Genomic DNA, 26,998 nt, shown 5'->3' with positions numbered 1-26,998 from the left:
ATCTGCCTGCCTCTGCCTCCCGAGTGCTGGGATTAAAGGCGTGCGCCACCACTGCCCAGCTAAGTAGTCTTCATTTTTAGTAAGACTTGACTTGGAGCAAGATGGTGGTGGCGCACGCCTCTAATCCCAGCACTCGGGAGGCAGAAGCAGGTGGATCTCTGTGAGTTTGAGTCCAACCTGGTCTACAGCCAGGGCTGTTATACAGAGAAACCCAGACTCAAAAAAAAACCCCACAAAAAATCAACCAACAACCCCAATATATATATATATGTATATATATATACATAAATAAAGAGAAAGAGAGAGATGACTTGGTCACACTCTGTCTTCACAACAATAGAACAGTGACTAAGACAACACCCTGCTTCCTTTCCAGCTTAATTCTGAAATCAAATTAGTAGCCCTTTGTGTCCTTAGCTATGGGCACTGGACCAAGGAAGAGCCAGGAGAGTCAGACTGTTGGCTGGCTAGTGGCTAGTGATGACTTCTCTATCAAGACTATGGACAAGGGAGCTGGAAAGATGGCTCTGTGGTTGAGAGCACTGGCTCCATCTTTGGGTCACTGGGCATGGAGCTGCTCTAGACAAGTTCTCATTTGCAAGGACTTGAGTGCCTGTTTTCAGTTCTTTGAGGGTTAACAAAAAATCTAGCCGGGCGTTGGTGGCGTACACCTTCAGGCCCAGCACTCGGGAGGCAGAGGCAGGTGGATCTCTGCGAGTTTGAGACCAGCCTGGTCTACAAAAGCTAGTTCCAGGACAGCCTCCAAAGCCACAGAGAAACCTGTCTCGAAAAGAATAAAAATCTAAGAGCAGAACTGTGGCACCATAATGTCACCAGCACACAGTAGGTTTTCTAAAGACTGCCTCTCCACTATTGCTTCATCAGTTTGTCCAGAAAATACCATCTTGGGCATTCAAATTATATTAGTTTAAGTCATATTTCTTTCTTTAATTTGTTTTTATCCAAGACAGGGTTTCTCTGTGTAACAATCCTGGCTATCCTGGAAGTCACTCTGTAGACCAGACTGGCCTCGAACTCACAGAGATCCGCCTGCCTCTGCCTCCCAAGTGCTGGGATTAAAGGCATGCGCCACCGCTTGGCTTATTTATTTTATTTTTAAGACAGGATCTCCCTATGTAGTCCTGGCTGTCCGGGAACTTGCTATATAGACCAAGCTGATTTTTCTTCATTAAAAACCTACTACATTTATTCATATGAGTGCTCCAGAGTGTGCAAGTGGAGGTCAGAGAATAATCCATGGGTGCCGTTTCTCTGCTTCCATCATATGGGGACCTGGGGATTGAACTCAGGTCTTCAGGATTGCTGGCATGTGCCTGTAGTCCTTGAGCTATCTCAACCAGTTCTTGTATAATATTTTCAAAACAAGTCACCATCCTGGTTTCCTTCATTTTGTATTTTGGAGGTAGAATGTGTGCTCTGGGGTTGAACTCAAATCCCGCATCTGCGTTTATTGACTGTTGGACCCCCCCAGATGTGTATCTTAACCTCTCTGAGCTTTGGTTTCTTAGCCTGCCTTACAAAAGAACCCAGATAAATAGGCACCCAAAATCGACAGACCCAGGGCTTCCAGTCTGTAGGCAGCTACTATGGAGTAAGTAAAATGAGGAGAAATGTCTGGGGCTTCCTTTTCTCAAACAAAAGCAACCCGAGGGAGAAACAGTTTACTCTGGGTCATAATGCGACAATGAAGCCCACCGCGGCAGAGGCCGTCGAGGCATCCCCACTCAGAAAGCAGAGAGAGAGAATGAACTCAGCTCCCTTATTCTTTATATGGACCATGAGCCCAGCCCTGAGAATAGGTGCCACCCACAGCGGGAGAGTGTTCCACGTCAGAGAGTCCAATCAAGAGAATCCTCCCCGGGAGGTGCGCAAATGCATCTCTTCCAGGTGTGTGAGAGAGAGAGAGAGAGAGAGAGAGAGAGAGAGAGAGAGAGAGAGAGAGAGAGAGAGAGAGAGAGAGAGAGAGAGAGAGAGAGAGAGAGAGAGAGAGAGAGATTGCAGACTGCCGTCTGGAAATCCCTGAGAGCCAGAGAAGCCTACAATGCATAGGTTTCCAGTCCTTTATCCTCTCTTTACTCAGATCCGAGTCAGTAGTCCCTGATTCAACATTCAGTCCAAGGAGAGCTCTATGCCCTCTGTCCGACAAGTCCTTGATGTGCCTGTTGTCCAGGGACATGACCAGCAGAGGGCAGCAATGCACCAGCATTCGCTATGGAGTCTGCGCTGTTTTTGTCTGACCCCGGACTGGAAAACTGGTGAAATAACGCAGCACGCCTCTCTCCTCTCAGGACATTTTACCCTCAGTGCACAGTTAGAACAAGGTCTTCTCACTGTACAGATGAAGAGGTTGAGTCTCCAAAGTGTAAGAAATGTACCTAGGCTATGTATACACAGTAGAATAGTTGGGGACGCGAGTGTCCTAAATTCAGACTGTTGAGAGGTGTGCCTGCTGTGCGTCTGGGCTGCAGAGCGCTGATGATCTTTCGCCTGTTTTGTGCATCACAAAGCTCTCTCCGAGCCTCGATATGAGAGAATTCTCATATTAATCCCCCGGTTCACAGGTGAGCAAGCTGAGGCCTCGATAACTCATTTGGTTTGGCTCTTGGCTTAATCTTGTAGGCTAATAGTGGATTCTCAGGAATAGTAGCCAAGTAACAATGCAGTCTAGGTGTTCTGCAGCGTTGCTGTTCTTAAATTTAACTTTACAGGTGTGCCTACCTGTATAAGTTTATGTGAACAGTGTCTGTGTGCACCCTGTCTGAGCACCGGCCCGGAAAGTCCAGAGAGCATGAGATCCCCTGGAACGGAAGTTGTGGATGGTTGTGAACAGCCTGATGTGGATGCTGGGCATTGGACTCAGCAGTAAGTGCTTTTAACCACTCCCCAGCTCCTTTGCTTTTAGCCGCGCATGCGTGCGTGCGTGCGTGCGTGCGTGCGTGCGTGCGTGTGTGTGTGTGTCCATTTGAGTGCAGGTGCCCACAAAGGCCAGAGGAAGTGCAGTCCCCTGGAGCTGGAGTTACAGGCAGCGAGCCACCCAGTGTGGGTACTGGGAACTGTTCTCAGCTCCTCTGTAAGAGCAGCTGTTCTTACCCGCTGAGCGGTCTCAGCCCCATCTGCAGTTTGATGCGTTAATGCAGGACGATTTCTAGTCCATGTTATCAGTCCTGACTTCAGACAGCAAGGCAAGCTGCTTGCTTCTCTGGCTTAGTGCCTGCACCAGCCATTAGCGAACCCTTCTAGAACTGGAAAGGCTTTTGATCAGCAACAGTCCTCAAAGGACTATCAGAAGAACCCCGCACCAGGTGCTGCTACCCACCCTCTGCTGCCCACTCACTCTGGCTGATGGCTGTTTGGCCAGTGTGCATGTGCAATGTCTTCAACAGACGCTTGGGCTGGATCGGATGATGTAATAGGAAAACACAACTCAAATTAGCTTCAACATAAGGAGCATGTAACTTGGATTTAACAAGCAAATTGCAAGGGGGTGCGGGCAGCCGCTCACCGACTTCCAAGGCTCTCTGACTCTTACTGCCTTTGCCTGGGCACCGTTCTCTTGCTAGGTACCGTGTTGCCCAACACATGGCTGCATGACCCTAAGACCAGTGACTCCCAGCCACCACTTGTCTTGTGTGAAAGAAACCACACTCCACCCATTTGTTCTCTCATTTCATTGGCCAGAAGTGGGTCACAAGTCCCCACCTAACCCAATCCCAAACTGGGGCAGTGAGATTGTCATAAAGGTTTAGACCAGAAGCCCGGCGTTCATGTCTCATGCCTTTAATCCCAGCACTTGGGAGGCAGAGGCAGGAAGATCTCTGTAGGTTCGAGACCAGCCTGGTCTACAAGAGCTAGTTCCAGGACAGCCTCCAAAGCCACAGAGAAACCCTGTCTCGAACCACCCTCCCCCCCCCAAAAAAGGCTTAGACCAGGTTATCAACCTGAGACTTGGCTTTGTGGGAGGCAATTAGCAATATCTGTGGTGATCCTATTGCAGTTACTCTAGCTCACAGGGAGCAACACCCAGCCCTGACACTCTGGTCCCTGCCTTTAGGAGTGAGGAAGTAGGAGAGAACCAAGTCTGGGTCCTGGTCTCCATTGTCTGGCCCTGGCTGTTTATAACACTTTGCTTCCTTTATACTGTGGCCACTTCTGTCCCTTTCTTGTTTTGTTGTTGTTGTTTGGTTTTTCGAGACAGGGTTTCTCTGTGGCTTTGCAGGCTGTCCTGGAACTAGCTCTTGTAGACCAGGCTGATCTCGAACTCTCGAACTCACAGCGATCCGTCTGCCTCTGCCTCCCGAGTATTGGGATTAAAGGCATGCACCACCACTGCCCGGCCTGTCTCCTTCTTGTGGTGCAAAATATGACAAGGAAAAAAAAAGCACAGTCCTGATTGCCCGCGACCCCACCACTCAGATGTTACTACCGACAGTTTTCCTCCTAGCCCTAGGACCGTTTTCTAAAGATGGGAGCTCAGTGTCTCCCAGACTTGCGTTCAGCCCCAATGCAGCAATATGCGGCTCGGATTCTCTGTGTCCCAGGAATTCTCAAACAATGTCAATGAGATTCAGGGAGGTTGAATTCAGGAGGCTTAACATGAACACCAAAGTCCAGTTAAGTGGAGGAAGGGTAAAAGGTTTAAGGGCAGCCTTGTCCAAAAAGAGGGCATTCTTCAGGAACACTCTAAGTGGGCTGAACATCTTTTCTCATGGGAGAAGGGGTCACCCAACGTTGAGTCCCCCTTTTTGATAACAGCTGGGTGCCAGCTGTCCTTCAGAGGAGTCACTTTTAATCCTTTGTCTTTTCCTCTGGTCCTGGTCTGTTTCCTGATTCCCAGTAATTGGTTTGCAGAAGGGTGGGCACATGACTAGATCAGGCCAATCGGGACCAAGGAGGCTCAGTTCCCCTTGTTGGGACCGTCCCTTTGGATTTGACAGCTGGCAGTTACCTTGCCATTAGAAATGCAGAGGTTGCTTAAAAATGGAGCCAAGGGGCTGGAGGTGTGGCTCAGTTAGTAGAGCCCTTGCCTAGTGACACAAGCGTGGGATGAGCCCGATGTGGTGGCACACGCCTGTAACCCTTGCACTTGGGAAGTATAGATGGGGTAGCAGACGTTCAAGGTCATACTCAGCTGCATAGTTAATTCACCTCCTGCCCACATGAGACCCTGCCGACATGGCAGAGTGGAGAGACAACCCACGGGCAACCTTGCGGCTCCTCCATTGTGTTGAAATCCATGGGCCCCTGGACTTTGCGTAAACGAGTCAATTGCTGTTTATATATGTATGTATTTTTAGGTAGGGGCTTGCTATGTAGCTCATTTGGCATTGAACTCATGATCCTCTTGCCTTGGCGTGCTGAGTGCCGGGATTACATATGTGCCCTGACGACTAGTCAGTTGCCTCTCTTTGCATATACAAGGTTTTGCTAATTTCTGTCCTGTGGGTTGTCAAGGTGCTCAGTGGGCGAAACTGCTTGCTGCACACTGACCTTAGTTCCACCCCCCCCAAGCCCACAGTGGAAGGACAGAGCCGACTCCCAAAAGTGAGGCTCTGGCCCCACACACATGTTGTGGCATGTGTGCTCCTGCGCTCAAACACATCACACACACACACACACACACACACACAATAATGATAAGTGAATGAAACATTCCTTTCTTGTGCAACAAAAGCTCGAATCCATTTGTTGCTAAAAGTAAAGGAGAAAATTTCAGGATGGGATGGGGGGCAGGGGACTTTGCAGTGCCACCGTACCACCAGTCGGGCTGTCAGGTAAGTCAGCTCACCTCTCCTGACCCAGAGCTGGGAAGTAGAGGAAATAATGCATCCCTTGGGGGGGGGGGAGAAGCCATTGATTCTTTGTGACTGACACTGCTTCATGAATGTGATGAGAAATAAAAATGTAAAGGATTCTTCTGAAATGTCAGGGATAATTTTAGAGATCCCAGAAGGACTTAGAAGGGGGGCAAATTGGGAATTAAACACATATGCTGTGAGAGCTAAGTGGCCTCGGGAAGGAGTGAGGTAGGGATAAGAGAGCTCCTGGGGCTGGGCATGGTGGTGGCGCATGCCTTTAACCCCAGCACAGAGGCAGAGGATCTCTGAGATTTCAAGGCCAGCCTGGTCTACATTAGGGAGTTACAGGCTAGCAAGAGCTATATAATAGAGAAACCCTGTCTTAAAAACAAAAACAAATGAACAAACAGAAAAGATCCTGGGCTTTCTGGTCTACCCTTCCCTTCCCTTTTTGATAGATAGGAGAGACGGAGGACTATTACCCCAAGAAAAATGGCAGCAGAGACTAGAGATGTGGCTCTGTTGGAAGAGCACTTGTCTAGCATACGGGAGACCCTGGGTTCAAGCCCTAGCACCATATAAGCCAGATGTGCCTATAAGCTCATCACTCGAGAGGTAGAGGAAGGAGGATTAGAAATTCAAGGCTAAGCCGGGCGTTGGTGGCGCACGCCTTTAATCCCAGCACTCGGGAGGCAGAGGCAGGCAGATCTCTGTGAGTTCGAGGCCAGCCTGGTCTACAAAGTGAGTTCCAGGACAGCCTCCAAAGCCACAGAGAAACCCTGTTACGAAAAACCAAAAAAAAAAAAAAAAAAAAAAAAAAAAGAAGTTCAAGGCTATCTTCAGCTGCATATGGGGTTTGATGGCAAGTGGGATACATAAAGGGTAGGAGGAAGATGGGCAGACAGGTCAGTCAGTAAAGTGCCTGCTGCACACATGAGGACCTGTGTTCTTATCGCGAGGACCCACGCGAGAGCCTTCCCTGTAACAACCACAGTGCTGGCAGTGGGGTGAGGTGGGCCAGTGAAAAGTGATCCCTGGCGCTCACTGGCCAGCAGCCTCGCCAAATCATTGAGCTCCAGGTTCAATGAAAGGCGTAGCCCAGTTAGTAGAATGCTTGCTTAGCATGTGGGAGGCCCTGGGTTCAAGTCTCAATAATACAAAACCCAAAACTTTTCAGAGCCAATTAGAATCTGCCATACTCTCCCGAAAGGTCTTCACAGAGGCCAGTGAGTTAGTGCAGGCTTCTCCATCATGCAGCTGAAGAAAGCAAGGCTCACACAGAGCCTACATCCACAGCTGCTAACGAGAGGTGCCTGAGGGGCGGAACTCAGCTGCTCCTGGATTGTACTCAAGCTAGAGCTGCCTTGGAAGATGACTTAGAACAAAGGGATGAGAATGCCTTTGCCGAAACTAAGGATGCCTTCCTGCCTTCTTTTATCCACTGTTCTCTTTCCGGAGTCCTCTCTCTCTGCTCTCCTCTCTTCCTGCTCCTGTCTCCCTCGTCTCTTCTGTCCTCTCTCTGTATCTCTGTGTCTCTTTACCTCTTTTCTCTTTCTTTCCCCCTCCCTCCCTTTCTAATAAACTTCTCACTCAAGCCTGGTGTGTTTCTCCCCCACCTAGGTCACCCTCACTGGTCATGGAATCCACCATGGTCCCCCACCTAGGGGCATCCCCAGATTTATCCTAGCATTTGAAGCAAAAGTTGCTGATATCTTGGTGCTGGGAACCAAACTCAGGGCCGCCTGCACACATTCTGCTTGCCCACACCCTACTACCTTATGGTACCTTTTTGATGTCTCCCCCTTACGTAGTGACTGTAATAACCACTGGGCGGTGCTTTAAGACACATAGCTCGCATTTCCTCCTGGGGTTCTGTTTCTGAGAGCATCTTCGCCTGCAAGTTCATGCTAAGGCCAACCTTCCCCTCTCTTGGGGAACAACCATAGTGGCGTCCCTGTGCCAGCTCTTCTGCTGACAGATAGTTGATCCCTTTTTCCTGTGCCTTATGCAGGCGCCCCTAGCAAAGAGGCCAAATGTCTTTGGCAGCCATGACTGAGGCTCCACCCACCCTCCTCTTGCACCGCCCACTACCCCCTCCTTCTTCGTTTCTTGTGTTCGGAAGGCTGTGGAACATCCAGCCACGGGAGGCGGGCCTTGAGATGTGATAGGCAGGCTCCGCCTCTCCTCTGTCTTCCTGATGGCAGGTGCAGCATGTCCGGCTGCCTCATGTTCTCGCCCCCAAAGTGAACTCGTTCCTGCCTTAAGTTGCTTCTTGTCAGGTATTTTGGTCATGGTGACAAGAAAAGGAAGGAATTTAACATTCTTCCCTTCCCAGCTTCCTTCCAAGTTCACTCCTTCCTTGGTGTTTGCTTCCCAAGGAATCCAAATGGTCAAAGCTCTTCTTGAAGTGAGCTGATGGGGGATTTCAGCCATCCAAACTCATGACCATCTGTTGCCAAGGAGACAGGGCTGGTTAGAGCCGCTGGTTTAGGATCGGGCTGTTCTCCTCACAGCCTCTTTCTTTTCACTCTGCACCATCCTCCCCCAGCCCCCCAAATCAGTGATTCTCAGCCAGGAGTAACCTTGCCACTTTCCATCCCCAAGACTTTTTGTCATGACTGGTCAAAAAGGAGGTAGCTGCCACTGGCATCTTGTCAAGCTCTGAGCTACTGCTGCATGTCCAACAGTGAAGACACAGTCCTCTGCAGCAGACTATCCAGCCCCGATGTCTACCATGGCGATGTTGAAATGTTCTGTGTTAAATGGAAATATTCACAGGAGTGACTCAAAGAGCTGTCTTTGGAAGCCAGGGGTCATCAGTGTGTCACTTCTGCCTGCTTTCAACCTCTGAGTCCACAATGGCAGAGACCAGATGACTCTAAACTGGTGTTCTGTGTCACCAGTGTTGAAATGAGCAGAGTAAAACAAACCATTATTAATTATTGAAACATTAGTCAAGTCTTTCCAGCCCCTGGTTCAATGCCTGAGGCATAAATGAATCTCAGTATTTGTTGAATGGCTGTATGATCAATGCACGGCTTTTTACAATCATTACCCACTAATTTATGTGCTTTGTGAGAGTCACTGGAGGCTCTCATGAGACAAGCCTGGCCTTCTCCTTGTGTTCTGCAACAAGGAACATGGAAAGAAATGACTTCCAAAGACCAGGGCCTCTGTCAGCCAACCACGGAGCAAGGAGCCAGAACCAAAGTCATGGAGAATTTTGGATGAAATTCTTGTTTCATTTAGGCAGAAAAAAAAAATAAAAAAGGAAACCAGGCCAGGCTTTGTGTAGCCTCGTTGTGGAACGAGAGCTGTTTTCTGGGCCCAGAACCCGCTCTGTCCCGTGTTTAATTTCTTCCATCTGTCTGGTATCTGACCTCTGCTGACCTCTAAGCCACCACCACATATTGTCTGCCTATGTTCCCATATAAGGCCATCTCTCTCTCTCCCTCCCTCTAGTCCTCTCCCTCTCCCTCTCTTTCTCAGGGTTGGATAGCAACACTGCTCGCTTCCTCCACCCTGCTCCCCCCCCGCCTTCCCTGGCACCCTCTGCTGCCAGGATGGACGGCTGAGAGCGGGAAGGGGCAGGGGGCTGCCAAGGAATGCTGCAGGTTTATTTTTACTCAAGCTGCATTCTTTGCCTGCCCTGCTGGCCTCAGCCACTTGGGGATGTAACATGCCGATAAGCTGGGGGCGGGGTGGGGGATGGTGTGTGAGTGAGATCTGTGGCTCAAATCTGCAACACCCCAGGTGTGAGCTATCGTCATGGAGTTGGGGTGGAGGGGAGAGAGCAGGCAGGGACACCGAGGTCATGGGATTCGCCTGTTCTAATTGCTCTGGCTCCAGTTCCCAGAAGTTTGGTCTCTCCGAGAAGCAGTGGCAGGGACTGAGGTCTGGAACCATGGAGGCCCATCTCTGGGGAAAACTCAGCACCTGCTAGGACATGGAGTGAATCCAGGTATCTGAGGGAACTGAATAGCTTTGCCACCCTTTGTGTCCTCGCTGTCAATTTCCTTCTCTATCAAAATAGTAACATCTGTTTGATGCTGTCCTGGAGAAAACACACTCTACCAGGCAGGATTTTTTAGTCTGTCTTGTTCCCTGTTGTGGAATGGCAATTGCACTAGTTCCTGGCACCCAGTAAGTGGTCAGATACGTGTAGAGCAACTCGATGAAGTTATACTTTTCAGTTTGCGGCACCCAAGAAATGATAGCTGATTTAACCATAGCCTATTGCATGCCCACAGTCATCTGATAGACACTAGTTAAGAGCCAGGTCATTTCAGGTGCTGGAAAATATCAGTGAACAAGGCAGAGACCTGGGGGGGGGGCTCAGTTGTTAGAATGCCTGCCTGTTCAGAGTGTGTCATTTGTGATGGATTCTTCCCCTCAGCATAATGTCCTCCAGGGTCATCCATGGTGAAGCGTGTACCAGTACTCCATTCAGTGTGTGTGTGTGTGTGTGTGTCTGTCTGTCTGTCTGTATACACAGATGTGTGCAGGTTCATCCATGGTGAAGCATGTACCAGTACTCCATTCAGTGTGTGTGTGTGTGTGTGTGTGTGTGTTAAGTGTGTGTGTTTGTATACAAAGATTGTGCAACTTCATCCAGGTTATAGCATGTTTTAGTATTTCATTTCTGTGTGCGTGCGTGTGTGCGTGCGTGTGTGTGTGTGTGTGTGTGTGTGTGTACACAGAAGTGTGCAGCTTCATATGTGTGCCCATGCTAATGGAAGCCAGAGGACAATGTCTGGTGTCTTTTTCAATCACTTTCTACCTTTTTTTTTAATACTTGCTCTCACCATTTTGGCCTAGACCTCTGTCTCGGTCAGGTTTTTATTGCTGGGAAGAGACACCATGTCAGGCAACTCTTACAAAGGAAACATTTAATTGTGGTGGCTGGCTTACAGTTCAGAGGTTCAGTCCACCATGGCGGGAAGCATGTCGGCATGCAGGCAGACATGGTGCTGGAGCTGAGTTCCTACACTTGACTCAGAGGCAACAGGAAGTCGACTGACTGACACACTGAGTGAAGGTTGAGAATAAGATCTCAAAGCCCGCCCCCCCAGTGACACGCTTCCTACAGAAGATGTGGCCCTCATTAAAGGTGTGTCCTCCAGCCTCAAAATCTGGATTAAAGATGAGTGCCATCCAGCCTCCTCCAACAAGACCACACCTAAGAGTGCCACTCACTATGAGTTTATCGGGGCCAAATACATTCAAACGACCACAGCTGACTGACCAATGAGCCCCCAGTATCCTCCTGGCTCTGCCTCCTGATTCTCCCTCATCAGCATGTTCACTTGGACTCTGAGGATCTAAACCAGGTCCTCACGCCTGTACAGCGAGCCCTTCACTGACGGGGCCATCTCTCCAGCCCCTAAGTTCTCGTTTTCCCTTATCGCACACACACATCGAGGTCTCCTTGTCCACTCATCAGCTTACGCACCATTTGGTTCTGTCAAACACCTGGACTTGACGTCTTCGGCTCATGAGACTAAGGTCCTGGCCACGTGAAGGACGAGGCCATCTGTGTCCTCCTGCTCTTGGCTTTGCTCACCCCCTCCCACCCGCCCGTCCACCTTCTCCTTCATGGTTCTGGATTTTCTGACGGCCCCAAATGCAGCTCTATCGCTGGCTGCCCTTAAACACTCCCCCTGAACTCTATAAATAGACCAAACATTCAGCTGAGAAAAAGAAGATGAAGGGAAAAAAAGGACCTGAGAAACATCCAAAACAAAAATACACTTCTTCTTTCCCATCACCAGCCAAGGATTTTTGATCCATCTTCTGCTTTGACTCTGAGATACATGCTTGAATTATTTTCCAACCATTAGCCCCACGTGGGTAGGAGATTGACGGCCTGGGCTGGGCACAGCAACACACACCTGTAATCCAGTGCCCCACAAGGAGATCATAAATTCAAGGTCAGCCCCGATTCTGGGGTTGTATCTCAGAAAAGGAGGGGAAGCTTGGCAGGTAAAAATGCTTGCTACACAAGCCTGATGACCTGGGTTCGACCCCCAGAACCCACAAAATGTTGGATGTGGTGGCTCCTATCTGTAATCCCAGGACTCCTACTTTGGGATGGGGGTGTGGAGATAGGAGAGTTGCCCCCAAGTCCACAGCCAAGTAGCCTGGAGTAGGAAGAAACAAGAGTGACACTGCCTAACAATGTGGGAGGGAGGGACAGACTTCTCAGTGTCGGGGTGGGGCATGTCTGCATGCATCTATATGTATACACATATACATAAACAATAAACATTGGAATAAAGGAAAGTGTGAGAGGTGACTGCGTAGAGAGCCCCCAGAGGCAGAGGAAACCCCACCATGTGTTAGTGCCAACCCTTGCAGAGACCTTTGGCCACCTACCTTGTAGCCTGACTGTGACCCTCTCTTCCGACTCTTCTATGCCGGTGTGAGGCAGTTTAGTGGACTGCTGAATTAAGGCTTTGGGATCGGGTAGATTGGTGTCTGAGTTTTAGCCTCACCAGTCATTAGTGACATGATTAGCTAGCAGGCCTCAATTTCCACCATCGTACAATGATATGAGGGTGAATGACTGGCCTTGAAAAGCCTTTTCGTTCATCATTTGGTTTCAGAATTCATTCTGCTCGCCCAGTTCCCTCTCTACAATCCATGGAAGATGAGCCACATGGAGTAAAACCTCTCCCATTGGCTACCTGCTGGGCTCCGCCTGATGGGAGATTAGGCAGGAGATGAGAGGGTGGGAGAATGTGGGGTCAGGACTGACTGCCCATAGGCATCCCTGGATCAGCAGCTTCCTCTAGCTTTGTAGGGATCTGGTCCTTTCTTGAACTTTCTGCTTTTGGCTCAGGGAATCTATGACACCTTTGTTGCTGGTCCCCTGTCGGGCACTTAAATCCTGCTCAAACCTTTATATACAGTCCTGTATTACACTCTCCTCGGTTCCTTAGGGCTTGCTGCCTCTATCTTGATGGGATCGCTGATTGACAGAGGTTGTTATTGGCCTTAGTCTGTGACTCAGTTCTTCCAGATCGACTTTATTTTGCATCTGCTGATGTCTGACCTCGAGCCCCTCTTCTGTTATGTTGGAAGGAAATGCAGCCTCGTGATTGAAAGTCCTCCCATTTGGCACACACCGAGGGGTGCCTGCTCCTGGTGCTTTTCTACAGTGATGAGGCTTTGGGGTACCTATGACCTCCTGTTCACTCATCACCCCACCCTGCAGCTCTGCTCTCATACAATGGCACTGCTGCCTCCGTGTGACTGACCCCTTGTGAAGCCCAGGGCAACGTAAGTGTCATTGGCTGTTGTCCTGGCCTTCATGGAATATGTCCATTTCCTCTAGGGCTTTATCCCTGTCCTGGGATACCTCATAGCACCTCCCGTGTCTGCTGATCCACTTGAAGGAGGTCCCCTTTCCTCCCCCCAAAGATGTCACAGGTTACGTAGCACGGGCAGATTTGCTATGAGAAGTGCAGCCTGCTAGTGACAATTGGAATTGCTTCCAGAGGAGGGGAAATAGGACCACACCACACACGTTAATATTGGAGTCGGTTCTGACCTGTTTGTGAAGTATTTCTCAAAGCTGTGGCTAAGTAGTAAGCTCTCAGCAAGTGATGATGATGTTTTGAGCCCCTGGGAGAATTTTGGGTGAGAACTGTATTTCAATCCAATTGGATAACCAAGGCGTCTATATGAATTGTAATATAATTTTGGCTACTTTATAGAGCCCATTAATCCCACTGGTGATTTTCAGGCTTTGCAAACTGTAGTCCATGTGCAAACACAAAATCCATTACCAGGAAAGCCTGACAAAAATGTAGTGCCAAGCATGCATTTAATTAGGCCTCTGGAATCTCATCCATTTAGCTGAATGTTTCACAGGATATTTCTCTTTCTGCCTTTTAAGAAATCACATCCTGCTACCAAATGTGCCCACAAGATCCAACTGCCAGAGCAGAGAGCTTGGGGCATCTCCAAACCTCAACTCGTGTTTCCATTTAAGCTTAATGACTTTCATCTCCATGTAACCTAGATGGCAAAGGTGTTAAATGACAATGAATGGTAACAAACGAAATGACCCACTTGCAAGCGTGTTCCCGGTGTCTGGGTCATTTTCCCCTGTTTTCAAAGAATGAGATAATGTGGGCAGTGTGCAGAGCTGCCCCAGATGGGATGGCATCTTGGAAACTGGCGTTCACTGAATGCTCGTTCAGGATCCAGAAATATCTCCTGGTCAGGATGATAGGTCTAAATTTAATACCCCAAACAGAAAATTGGCTTGGATTCCTCGGATTTTGTGCAGGAAAGTTTTTGTTTGGAAGTTCTGAACTGAAAATGGGCTGGAGACATTGTGTTTATGGCATCCCTCGGATGTCTCTGTAAAAACCTCTCCTGGTCCATACTAGGTGTCGGCACTAGATACAGATATTCCTTGGGAAGAAATAAAGGAGAAAGTTCCCATGGATACAGACACGCCACACAATGAATGCTGTGCATTTCTTCTTTTTTAAATTATGTTATATTTGTTGTATATGTATGTGTATGTGTATATGTATGTGTATGTGTATATGTATGTACGTGCACTTGTGTGCCCATGTGTGAAGGTCAGAGGACAAGTTTCAGAAGTCTCTTTTCTCCTTCTATTCTGTGGATTCTGGGACCCAAACTCAGGTCATCAGACTTGGCAGCAAGTGCCTTTCCCACAGAGTCATCTTGTCATCGTCCCCCCACCATTTTTTTTTTTTGAGATAGTGTTCCACCTCGCATGGGCTGGCCTCAAACTTACTATGTAGCTAAGGGTGATCTAGAATCCTGGTCCTCCCCAGTGCTTAGATAACAGGCATGTTCCACCATGTACTCATGTACCACGTGTGTTTTATGTGGTGCTGGGGATCAGGCCCAGGGCTTTGTGCGTGTGTGTAGTCAAGCACTGTAGCAATGGAGTCACACTCATAGTTCTTCAGATGTAACAGCCTTTCCCGACACAGCCGCCCCATGTCGCTCTAGCTGGCACGGCATCTCTCCCACTGCTAACAGGCCCAGCCCTTCCTTCGGAGAACCACCCTCACCCACTCTATTACTGTTGCTATAAGAAATAAACCAGTCGATTTAAGAAGGGTTTGACCTGGGTGTGGTGCACATCCCTACATAAGGTGGAGGCAAGGCAGAGCTTGAGGCCAGCATGGACCACACGATGAGTTCCAGACCAGTTTGGGCTGTATAGTGAAGACCCTGTTACGAAAATCAAGAAACAGAATAAAGCGCAGCATGGCCGTGCCCACCTTTAGCCCAGCTGAGACATGAGGCAGGTGAATCGCTGTAAATTCGAGGCCAGCTGGTCTACAAAGTGAGTTCCAGGACATCCCAGGCTACACAGAGAAACCCCATCTTGAAAAAAAAGAAAAGAAAAGAAAATTCAAGGCCAGCATGGGTGACTTAGCAGGATTGTCTCAAAATAACATATGATCAAAATATTTTTTAAAAATTTAAAAAAGGGGGGGTGGGAAAAAAGTAAAAAGGAAATTGTCTAGGGGCTAGAGCAATGCCTCAGCAGTTAAGAATACTTGGCGCTCTTCCAGAGACCCCAAGTTTGGTTCCCATCACACACATTACAACCATCTGTGACTCCATTTGCAAGAGTCTGATGCCCCTTCTGGCCTCCATGGGCACTGCATGCACGTACACATAAACTAAAAATGATGATGGGAGTGTGGGGCTAGTCTGGTATACTCTGTGCCAATGAGAGTCTGCTCTGGGAATTTTTTGAAACACTAGGCTGGCAGGATGTAAGTCTGTCACTGCCAGCAGCCCATTCAGAGCAAAGTAGGGAGGAAACAGAGTGATGGGGGAGAAAGTCAAGATGATACACTTAGATTAAGTCGCCCCCGACAGCAGTGATGGCCTTGAACTTCACGAATACACAGCATCTCACCACCTGTTCTAGTTTGCTTTTCTGTGACTGTGATAAAATACCACGACCAAAAGCAGACTGGATAGGAAAAGGTTTCCTTGGTTTAGGGATCACAGTCCATCGTCAGGAAGAGAAGGCAGGAATTGAAGGCAGAAGCTTGACGCAAGAACCCCAAAGGGACACTTCTTATTTGCCTGTTCCCCCTGACCCGCATGCCCAGGGATGGCCTCACTCGCTCGCTCGCCCACAGTGGATTGCGCCCTCCTACACACAGTAAGTAAGTGATGCACTAAAAATAAAAAGAAAGGTTGGAAATGTAACCCGACGGGAGAGTGATTTCCAAGCATGGGCATGGTTAGCAGAAAAAGGTAGAGGAGGAGGAGGAGGAGTGGGAGGAGAGGCGGCAGTGGGAGGTAGGGAGGGGGGTGAAATAAAAGTGACAAGCTTTCAGGACGGCTGTCACATAGGGTTAGAATCTACTGAAAATCTCAAATACACTTAAAAGGTGTCATTGGGAGAGTAGATGAAAGACAGGCAGCTTGCTTCGGACAGACTCAGCAATGCCTGCCTGTCTGCTGTGAAACTGTTGCTGGGAGTGTCTCCCTCTTCTTAGACGGAGGTTTTATCTTAAGGAATCACACAGGGAGGAATCGATTCTCCCTCTGGTCTGTCTCTGTCATTAGTTTTGTGCACCAAGCACCTTACCAGCTGAGTCATCTCACCAGATCCTTTCACTGGCCCTGAAACTTTCACATGGAGGCTTGCCGGGAAGACTCCTTCAGCCCTCCCTGTCCCCCAGTAAACGCGGGGCTCCTCATTGGGGCTTCGTCATCACTGGGACATTTCGTTACATCTCTCTCATTCCTGGCCTGTTTAATGGTGTTGTCTGTCTTACCCCCTCACCCCTGCGGGGACAGAACCCCATTGGATCCTGCTCTCTGTTGCATTCTCTAACTGCGGCAGCCAGCAGTATGGGGCATGTACGAAAGGTCTAATTTATCATTTGTTAGTTTTAGCTTGTGGTAAGTCCGATGTTAAATTCACCGTTTCTCCAAGGACGTCTGCGCAACTAACCCAGTTTTCAGAGGAGGACTCCATTTGTCTGTCTCTCCCTCCGTGCATGTTGTGTAATATACTATACTCTATAATTGTTCCCATGCATGCTTTAATCTGAAGATGCTTATGTCGAAAACCTAAACTTGAAAGCCACACCCAATGCTTCCTGACTCCAAACCCCATCTAGCCCTGCTTCAAAGAAGCAGTCGCCTTAAGTTTGGTAAATAAATAAATGAACGAAGCGGCACACGCAAATAGCAGAGCTCAACTGCGAGCTGTAGAGGGTTCGCAAAGAAAGCGGGACCAGAAGCACGGGACACCCTAGGCTTTCCGCAATGGCTCGGAACCCCAGACACGAGGTCCAGCTTCCAAGCCCAAGGCCCCGCCCCCGGTGCGCGCCCTAAACCATAGGAAGTGACGTTAGCACCTGGCAACCGTTGCCAAGGAGCGGTCTCTAGGAACCCGGGTGCCTCCGGGTGGGTGGGGAGGTGGTTTCGTGAGGAGAATTTGAGGTAACCCCGCCAACTCGCGGTCGGAAACTCGGCGAACCCAGTCCCCTAGAAACTGCGCCCGCCCCGGGCCGGTGGCGGCGCCAGGACCTGGCCGGGGGTCGGCCGCGCGGGGCCTGGCGGGAGCGGGGTCCTAGGTCCGCTCGGCCCCGGACGCTGTTCCTGGGACTCGCGGGAGCCTGTGGGCCTGCGCGCGCTGCCCCGACTTGTGCCAGATAAAAAAGGCGCGCGTCCTGGTTTTAATTCTTGCCCCGGCCCCCTGGGTGCTGCTGTGGGTGAGTGCTGGTGAATTAGCGTGGCCAGTTGCGCTGGAAGGAGAGTAATTGCTTTTGCTAATTTTAGCGCGCAGCGCCCGCCGGGCACCGGCAGCCTACCTGTTCAAGAACATCTTTGTCCTCTGAAAGCTGGTGGGCGACCTGGGGTGCGGGGTCCCCAACTGTTTTCTTTCTTTAAAAAAGTGTTTTGGATTGGCATAGACTAGTTATGCATAATGGGTGCCATTATGCTGTCTTCACACACGCAAATAGAGTGTTTCGATCAGACCACTCCCATTTCTCGCTCTGGTCCCCTTCCCACCCCCACTGATTGATTCCATTTCCATTTCCCAGTTCGTCTTCCTTCGCCTCTGTCCCCCCCCCCCTTCTTTGGTGGCCCAGTGAGTTTAACTAGATTTCTGTCAGGAGCGTGCGTTACTTACCAGGGGCACACCACTGAAGAAAATGTCTTTCCCTCCCCTAGCAACCATTACCTGCCTGTAAATAGCGCCCCGAACCCCACTTTTCTCTCTTCTTCTTAGCAATGGGTTACTCGTTTATCCAGATGTTTGGCTCGATTTTGTGGTTTTGAAAGAGAAAAGACCTACTGATAATTTCTAAATTATTTTAAATATATGTGGATACGAAGATGTGTATTAATATTTTTACATTTGAAAACTTGAACCTCCATAGTTTTTAAAAAAGATAATTCCAACTATCTATCTATCTATCTTTATTTATTTTTGAGACAGGGTTTCTCTGTGTAGCTGTCCAGGAAATCACTCTGTAGATCAGGCTGGCATCGAACTCAGAGATCTGCCTGCCTCTGCCTCCTAGCACTGAGATTAAAGTTGGACACCAGGATACCACTATCCCTGGCTAAAATATTTAGAAACCTTAAATTTAGATGCTCTACTAGTTAGTTACCCTTTTTTTCCTTTTTACTATTTTATTTATTTACTCATTTTATTATGAAATAGTGTCTTTAGTTTTTTGCCGTTTTTGTTTGTTTTGTCTTATAAGCTTTAAAACCCATTTCATGCTGAACTTGGTGGCCCTTGATTTTTAATTCCAGCACTCTGGAAGCAGAGGGTTGGCCTGCATAATGAATTCGAGGCCAGCCAGAAACAGATCTCAAAAGAAAAAAATTATTTTAAAGCAACATGCTCATGGTCTCACTTTATGTCTTGAGTGAAGTAGTATCTGTTTCATGTTTTTTTGTTTTGTTTTGTTTTGCTTTGTTTTTCAAGACAGCGTTTCTCTGTATCGTTTTGGAGGCTGTCCTGGAACTCACTCTGTAGACCAGGCTGGCCTCAAACTCAGAGATCCACCTGTCTCTGCCTCCCCAGTGCTGGGATTAAAGGCGTGTGCCACCAACGCCCGGCTGTTCATGGTTTTAACTAAGAAAGCACTGAGATAACCTTTTCTTCCTTTGTCTCACTGGGCTACACAAGGCTCAGCCTCTGCAGTCCTGGGGTTACAGACGTGTGGTACCAGACACAGGAGCAGCAATTCAGTTTTGTTGGGGTGGTTCTGATGAGGTCTCAAGTGGCCCAGGCTGCTTTGGAGTCACGAAGTAGCCAAGGACCACCTTGTACCTCTGATCTTCCTGATTCTGTGCGCAGCCACAACTGGTTTGTTCAGTGCTGGGAATCAAACCCAGGGCTTCTGTGCATCTGAGGCCAGCCCTCTACCAACTAAGTAACATCCCCAGCTCAGCAGTTCCTTTTAGGAAAGCAGTTTCCCCTGGGTGCGATTAAATCAGAGACACAAGTTTTAACTAAAAATTAAATTTAAAATATTTATTTTATGTGTATGTTTTGCCTGCATGTATGCCTGATGCCTGTGATGTTCAGAAGATGTTAGATTCCCTGGAGATGAAGTTAGGGATGGTTGTGAGCCATCATGTGGGTTCCGGGAACCAAACCCTAGGTCCCCTGCAAGAGCAGCCAGTACTCTTAACTACTGAGCACTCTCTCCAGCCCCAGATACTCATTTTTTTTAAAGGTTATGGTCTTTCATAACAACCTTATCTCCTTTAGACTTGGACTTCTGGTTTTTGTTTGTTTGTTTGTTTTGCTTTTTGGTTTGAGGCCTATGGAGTTGAGTTCCTTCAGCCTAGTAGAGGTCACTGTCTCCAGCGCAGTGTGTATTCAGAGGGGAATTGTATAGATTCCTCATGGAATGCACAGCTTTGCAAACAGTGTGCACCTAAGGTATTAGAACTAAAAAGTAGCTGAAGGAAAGCCATGCAGATGGTATGATGGGGGTGGAGGGCAGGCTCTGTTCCTTTGCTGCAGAACTTTAGGATTTCCTGAGAAAACTTTGCACCCGAGCAGGGCCTGGAGAGTGGGGAGAGCCACACCTCCAAACAAGGGTGAAGGAGGAGCGATCACGCTAGAGAGAAAAGTGGGTGTGAGTGGAGCAGTATCCTGACGGTTGCAGAGTGAAAGGCTGAGCTGGATCATAAAGCGCTGAGATCTAAGGGTTAGCCTTTATCTCATAAGAAAGCGCAGCTTACAAGTGACTTGGGATGAGAGGAGGAGGCCAGAAATCTGGAGATGGTTTGTTTCCTCATTGAAGGTAAAAGGAAACCAGGGCTTGAATTACCCAGAGTTGAAGTCTCCCAGGCTAATCCAGTAATAGACATGGGTAGAGACTGTTTGGCAGAGACCTGAACAGCACTAAAGAATATGCCTGGGCTTAGTGTGTGGGCCCTACTTGCACACTGTGGTTGAGGCTAAGTATAAATATGGGCTCTGGGTTGCCAAATCTGATTTTCAAAAAGAACAAGATCCAGATTTTTACCATAAAAATCTCTTGTTTTAAATGTGAGTTACCAATTTTTTTTTAAAAGAAACAAAACAAAACAAAAGGCTTGCCTGTAATTCTGTCTTTAACCCAGGGTAAAACTCTGTGGCTGTATTGGAAAGGCTTTAATGTTATTATTCCTTTGCCTGTGTTCAGATGATTTCTGCCAGAGTTAATGCATGTACAAAATCAATCCATATTTAATATTAACAACATATATAGATTTCATGATAAATTTTCATACTCTAATTCTTCCAACAAAACTGGCCTCTTCCCTGCATTTTGTATGCTGTACATACATATCTCTGCCTACTTCCTAGGAGCTTAACTCTGATTTTCTTCCAACACTTTCTTTAGCTATCAAGATTGAAGAATCCCTCTCCTCTTTTTTTTCTCTTTAGTTTTAAGCTATAAGACTTAATCATGAGTGACCAAATCAAATTCATTGTGGACAGCCTCAATAAGGAGCCTTTTAAGAAGAACTATAACTTAATCACATTCGATTCTCTGGGACCAATGCAACTATTGCAAGTTCTCAATGATGTTCTGGCTGAGATCGATCCCAAGGTAAATTTTCTCTTAATTTCCTGTTTTTTGTCTTTTTGTTGTTTTGGGGGGGGTTGTTTCTTGTTTTTTCAACACAGGGTTTCTCTGTGTAACACTGGCTGTCCTAGAACTCAATCTGACTAGGCTGGCCTTGTACTCACAGAGATCAGTCTGCCTCTGCCTCCTGAGTACTGAGAATAAAGATGTGGCTAAATTTTCTTTCTTTGTAAGGAAAAGTGTGTTAGGACAGCACACCTTTGCCTCTAACTAACTGTTATGGGTCTGCAAAGCCTCCCTGGCCTCACTTACTCTGCTTGTAAAGGAGTAGCAGTGATCTTTTAGGCCTCTCTACCAACTCATGTTCCACTTATCTGCTACACAGATTTTTTCTTCTACATTCTATTTATTTTGTGTGCATGTGTGTGGGCATGTACATGCACATCAAACCCGTGAAAGAGGACAGCTTTAAGGCATCAGCTCTCTGCTTCTGCCATGCAGGTCTCTGTGGTCAGACTGGGGTTGCCAGGCTTGGTGGCAGACCCATTTACCTTTGAGCCAGTTTGCTGGCCCCTCAATTTTCTATTCAACCCTTATTAGACATTATTTCTCTACTTCTAGACACAGATGGCTTTGGTCCTGGAGTAAAGATGCATTTTACAAAGGGTTTTATTGTATTGCAGGTTAGTTCATGTCTTCTATACACTTTCCCATTGCAGACTTTTGACGCTTGCCATTCTAAACTCGAGCCCTAATCTGGCTCTTGGGCTCCCTCACTTGGCATCTGGGCCCTGGACATGATCTGTTTTATGAAGAGACCATTGTACCTGTTAGCTCCAGCAGAGCAAGCTTGTCAATAAGTTTAAATAGTTTTCTTTGTTAAATATACAACAATGACATATTTTTCAATTTCTTTGTTTGTTAGCAAGATGTTGATATCAGAGAGGAGATGCCAGAGCAGACAGCCAAACGGATGCTGAACCTTCTTGGTATCCTTAAATACAAACCTCCAGGAAATGCCACAGACATGTAAGAATCTGCCCCTATATTATGCTTTCTTCAAGCCATGCTTTAAAGCCCCATCCTCCAGAGGCTACAGTTGGTCTTTTTAGGTAACACCTGGTACTCCCTTGAAAACAGTTTTAATCCTTCTAATGCTGTTTTGTCACGTAGCCGTCTTAAGTAGGTCAGTTCTTCCCCTCTGGCCAAAAAGTCAGGCAAATACCATTTTAGGATTTATGCCATTCTAGATAAAAACAACTCTGGGGCTGGAGAAATGGCTCAGTGTCAATAGTGTTTGCAGCTCCTTAGAGGACCTGGGTTTGGTGACTCACAACTAGCTACAACTCCATCAGATGCCCTCTTCTGGCCTCTCAGGGTACACACACACACACACACACACACACACACACACACACACACACCATATACTTACACAAATGTACACATACATATAGATAAATATAAGTCTTAAGAAACCAAGATGCTGCCTAGCCAACAAAGTATTAATGTTTACTCTTCCGATTAATGGTTTCAACACAACTTCTTGGATACTTTAGTAATATATTGAGGATCCAGTTTCTGACTAATGTAAGACTGACTTTAGCCTTGTATCCACATTTTAAAAGTAGTCTATAAAGCAATACGGATTGTGTAAGTAACACTTTGAATAAAGGCCGCCTTTTCCATCTGTGCTGACTGCTTCTGCGGTGTGTTTCCTTTAGGAGTACCTTTCGTCAGGGTTTGGTGATTGGAAGTAAACCTGTAATTTACCCAGTGCTCCACTGGCTGCTTCAGAGGAGTAATGAACTAAAGAAAAGGGCATATTTAGCCCGCTTTTTAATAAAACTGGAGGTGCCAAGTGAGTTTCTACAGGATGAAACTGTGGCTGACACCAATAAACAGGTACATAATAGTGGACAAAGCTGCTTGTCTCCAGTGTTAATCTCTCTCTAGTGGTTACTTTAGGGTTCCAAGTGCCCCAGTGTCAGTTGATGATCAGCTGTAGTCATGTCTTAAACAGTGACTTTCACACACAAGTAGTGTTTGGTGATAGGAAATGGAGACAGATGTTCAGGACTTTCCGAACCCCTGGGCTTGAGCCTGCAGAGCCCTGTGCTGCTGTTCAGCAAGGGAGTTGTACAGTCTGTTTGTCATTCAAATGAGAGAGAAACTGGCTATCATCATAATTACACCAGGACAAATGACAGACAGTCCTACTACTGCTGGCCAGTTGGAACGTGTGAGCCCCGGCATCTGACCCAGGTTTGCAGTCTCTTTCAGGGTGGAGAGAGCAGTGGAAGTTTGCAGTGCAGTTTTCTTAGCAACATTGGCTCTGGCCTTGGATTTTTCTTTAAGCTCTTGACTACTGTGGTCTGGTTCTTGTTTTGGAGGATGTCAGTCCAGCCCAGCCTCAAACTCACAGAGATCCGCCTGCCTCTGCCTCCAGAGTGCTGGGATTAAAGGCGTGCACCACCACCGCCTGGCTAGTTTTTTATACTTTTATTTCATAGTAGTGAGACTGATTTAGGTCAGTTTGTTACGAAGTTTATCATTCTGTCTTTTCCAGTAGACTATGAGGTCCATGCAGACAGGTGTCGAGTTTATACTATCTGTCTTTGTTTTCTTCCAGGATTTGTTATAGTGGCTTCTGTATGTTGGTTCCTCAGTATTTGGGCTGAATCAAAACAACCGAATGGTTTAATTTTTCAGCTGTGTATTGTTATGGCTGTCAGTAAAAGTGACGTTCATATTGATCTCTTAAAGCCACAGCTGCCCTAGTAGGCATTTATGTGATAAAGAAAACAGGGATGTGTAAGTGTGGAGTATTTCTACTCCCTCCCCACCCCCTTCATAAATGGGGTCATATGTATTACATAGATCTCTAGCAGGGATGTTAAAAGATTGCATTTTGGGCCAGGCGATGGTGGCGCACGCCTTTAATCCCAGCACTCGGGAGGCAGAGGCAGGCGGATCTCTGTGAGTTTGAGGCTGGGCTGGACTGACATCCTCCAAAACAATACAGAGAAACTCTGTCTCGTAAAACCAAAAAAAAAAAAAAAAAAAAAAAAAAGACTGCATTTTGGATATCTGATACTCATTTGATAATGTAAATAATTCTTCTAGGGGAAGTTTATTAATATACTCAGCTAATTAAGGGGACAAAAGGTAATAAAGATGTTGTTCTTGAAGCATGTCTGAGAGGTATATGTATTTAAAAAGAGACACATTTAGCAAAAACACTAGTAAAAATTTTATGTTTTTGCTGGGAAGTGGTGGCGCATGCCTTTAAACCCAACACTCAGGAGGCAGAGGCAGGTGGATCTCTATGAGTTCAAGGCCAGCCTGGTCTACAGAGCAAGTTCTAGGACAGCCAGATCTCTGTTTCACAGAGAAAGTGTACTTCAAAAAACCAAATGTATGTGTGCATATATATATATATATATATATATATATATATATAGAGAGAGAGAGAGAGAGAGAGAGAGAGAGAGAGAGAGAGAGAGAGAGAGAGAGAGAGAGGGAGAGTTGTCTTTCTGAATGGAAGGTTTTAGAATGAATAATTTGTAGATTTATAGAATATGACCAGTCAAAAAATACTAATTTTCTGATATTCTGATATTGTCATTAAAAAAATACTGTGTGTGTGTTGCTAGAGATTAAGCCCATAGTCTTTTTTTTAAACAATTAATTTTTATTTTATGTGCATTGGTGTTTTGCTTGCATGTATGTATGTGAGGGTGTCAGATTTTGGAGTTACAGACAGTTGTAAGCTGCCATGTAGGTATTGGGAATTGAATCCGGGTTCTCTGGAAGAGCAGTCAGTAATGATCTTAACCACTGAGCCTTCTCTCCAGCCCTGGTTCAGGGTCTTATGCATGTTAGGGACATGTGTGTAATTATACTTTCAGACCCTAGACTACTCTTGATTTAAAAATTAGGGTAACAGCTATGGTATTTTTCTTTAATCTGACTGCTCTTTATTTAAGCCCTGTGGTAATGAAGGTATTCATAACCAATGCAATCCTTACCCTCCTGGCCATTGCTCTTTTCTGGAAGTAACTGCTCTATTATAACATGATCTCTAATCTGATAGACAAGGGGCCAAAGTAGGCTTTTCTGAGAACAGTGGTAGCTATGCTGAAACTGTTGGGATGAATCTGTTATCCAGGTTAGTAGGGAGGGCGTCACAAGTGTTCTCAGAGGAAATAGGATAGGTAACCTGCAGGTGGGAACCAGGACTGTTGCAGGGTCAACATCGCTAGAGTTGAGATTGTGAGAAAGAAAGTAGCCAGAAATGGAGCAAGAAAAGTATTTATCAAGGAGACCATGCAGATCTTGTTTTTTTTTTTTTTTTTTTTTTTTTTTTCAAGACAGGGTTTCTCTGTGGCTTTGGAGGCTGTCCTGGAACTCCCTTGGTAGTCCAGGCTGGTCTCGAACTCACAGAGATCCGCCTGCCTCTGCCTCCCGAGTGCTGGGATTAAAGGCGTGCGCCACCAACGCCCGGCCAGATCTTGTTTTTTATATGCAGTATGGATTGTAAAAATGTGCAGGATTTTGTTTTGGTTTTTGGTTTTTCGAGACAGGGTTTCTCTGTGGCTTTGGAGGCTGTCCTAGAACTAGCTCTTATAGACCAGGCTGGTTTCGAACTCACAGAGGTTCACCTGCTTCTGCCTTCTGAGTGATGGGATTAAAGTTGTATTTTTGAGACAAGACCTTGATATGTGTAGCCCACACTGGCTTCACACCCATGATCCTTCTGCCTCAGCCTTTCAAATCCTAGAATTACATTCATGTGCCATCGTGACTGCTTTTAGAACATGTTTTAAGGATCTAAGTGATTGCTGCAAGTTAGTGACAGCTTGATGAAGAGAACAGGGCTGGATATAGTTGTAGCTGATAACCTGCTAACTTCCTGTTTCAGTATGAAGAGTTGATGGAAGCCTTTAAAACTCTGCATAAAGAATGTGAGCAGCTCAAAACATCTGGATTTTCTACAGCAGAAATAAGAAGGGTAAAGAAATGTCCACTTGAATAATACTGTATTAAGATTTTTTGATTTGGGTTAATGCGTGAGTGTTAACTGTGTGGAAACTGGTCATGGTAAATGACTGCTTTTGCAGGACCTTTTAATGTCAGTGTGTAGACATATGTGTCCGTGTATGTGCATGTGGAGGCCAGAGGGCATCTGGAGTTCCCCTTTGCTCTCTGCATTATTGTTTGAGGCAGAGTCTCTCACTGAACCTGAAGGGTAGGCTATTTTGACTGATCAGCTGTATCTGTCTGTTTCCAACCCCAGCACTGCAATTACAGGCACACTTAACCATGTCCAGCTTTTCCTTTGTAGTTCTTTACTGAAGAAATTAATGAGGGCAATGAGTTCATGTTTCATGTTGATAACTAGCAGGGATTTAGAAATACTTGATTTTGATTCTTTCTTTGGTATGTATTTCACACATGATACAGACAATGCAGAGGAGAACAAAGAAGAAAAAGTTGTGTGAGTGTGTATGAGGTCATTTGATACATAGTTACTCCGTCTTGCTTTCTTTATGAAGGCTAGAGGAGTCCCTCAGGTGTCATCCTCAGCATGCCACCATCCTCTGTAAAGACAGGGTTTCTCATTGGCTTGAAGCTCACCAATTAGGTGAGACTGTCTGGCTTTTCTAAGACTCGTTTTTATTATTTTAGAAATGTGTCCACGTGTGAATCTGTGTGGGAGTACATGCATGTAAGTGCAGGTGACTGCAGAGTCCAGAGAAGATGTTGGGTCCCCCAGAGCTGGGGTTACAGGCAGTTAAGATGGCCTACCATGGATGTTGGGAACTGAACTCAGGCATCCATGCATGCACTTAACCACTGACCATCTCTCCAGCCCCTGTTGCTTTTTTTTTTTTTTTTTTTTTTTTTTGGTTTTTCAAGACAGGGTTTCTGTGTGTACAGTCCTGTCCTTGCTGTCCTGGCACTCGCTTTGTAGACCAGGCTGGCCTTGAACTTACAGAGATCTGCCTGCCTCTGCCTCTTGAGTGCTGGGATTAAAGGCGTGTACTACCACTGCATGGCTGGCTATGATAGTTTCTTTGCAATATTTTGTAGATATAGAAT

The 26,998-nt window shown here is 46.9% G+C and overlaps 1 protein-coding gene across 8 annotated transcripts in view; it reads left to right on the top strand.

Annotated features, from left to right (window-relative positions):
* Nucleotides 1-26,998, top strand: part of Ift81 (intraflagellar transport 81) — an 88,912-nt gene that overhangs the window by 9,557 nt on the left and 52,357 nt on the right. For 2 of the 8 annotated variants that reach the window (XR_005870969.1, XM_040731324.1), the window contains exons 1-5: nt 17,305-17,560; nt 20,752-20,917; nt 21,819-21,922; nt 22,618-22,798; nt 25,818-25,907. Coding sequence is in view for 7 of the 8 variants with exons in the window: in XM_040731324.1 (XP_040587258.1) it covers nt 20,774-20,917; nt 21,819-21,922; nt 22,618-22,798; nt 25,818-25,907 (519 nt within the window). In the remaining variant the exon portion in view is untranslated. The other 6 variants (XM_040731320.1, XM_040731319.1, XM_040731323.1 and 3 more) reach the window with 6 other exon arrangements.

The sequence above is a fragment of the Mesocricetus auratus genome, unplaced genomic scaffold (genome assembly GCF_017639785.1).
Source record: "Mesocricetus auratus isolate SY011 unplaced genomic scaffold, BCM_Maur_2.0 Super-Scaffold_100025, whole genome shotgun sequence".
Lineage (NCBI taxonomy): Eukaryota > Metazoa > Chordata > Mammalia > Rodentia > Cricetidae > Mesocricetus > Mesocricetus auratus.
This window is presented reverse-complemented; position numbering and strand designations above follow the sequence as displayed.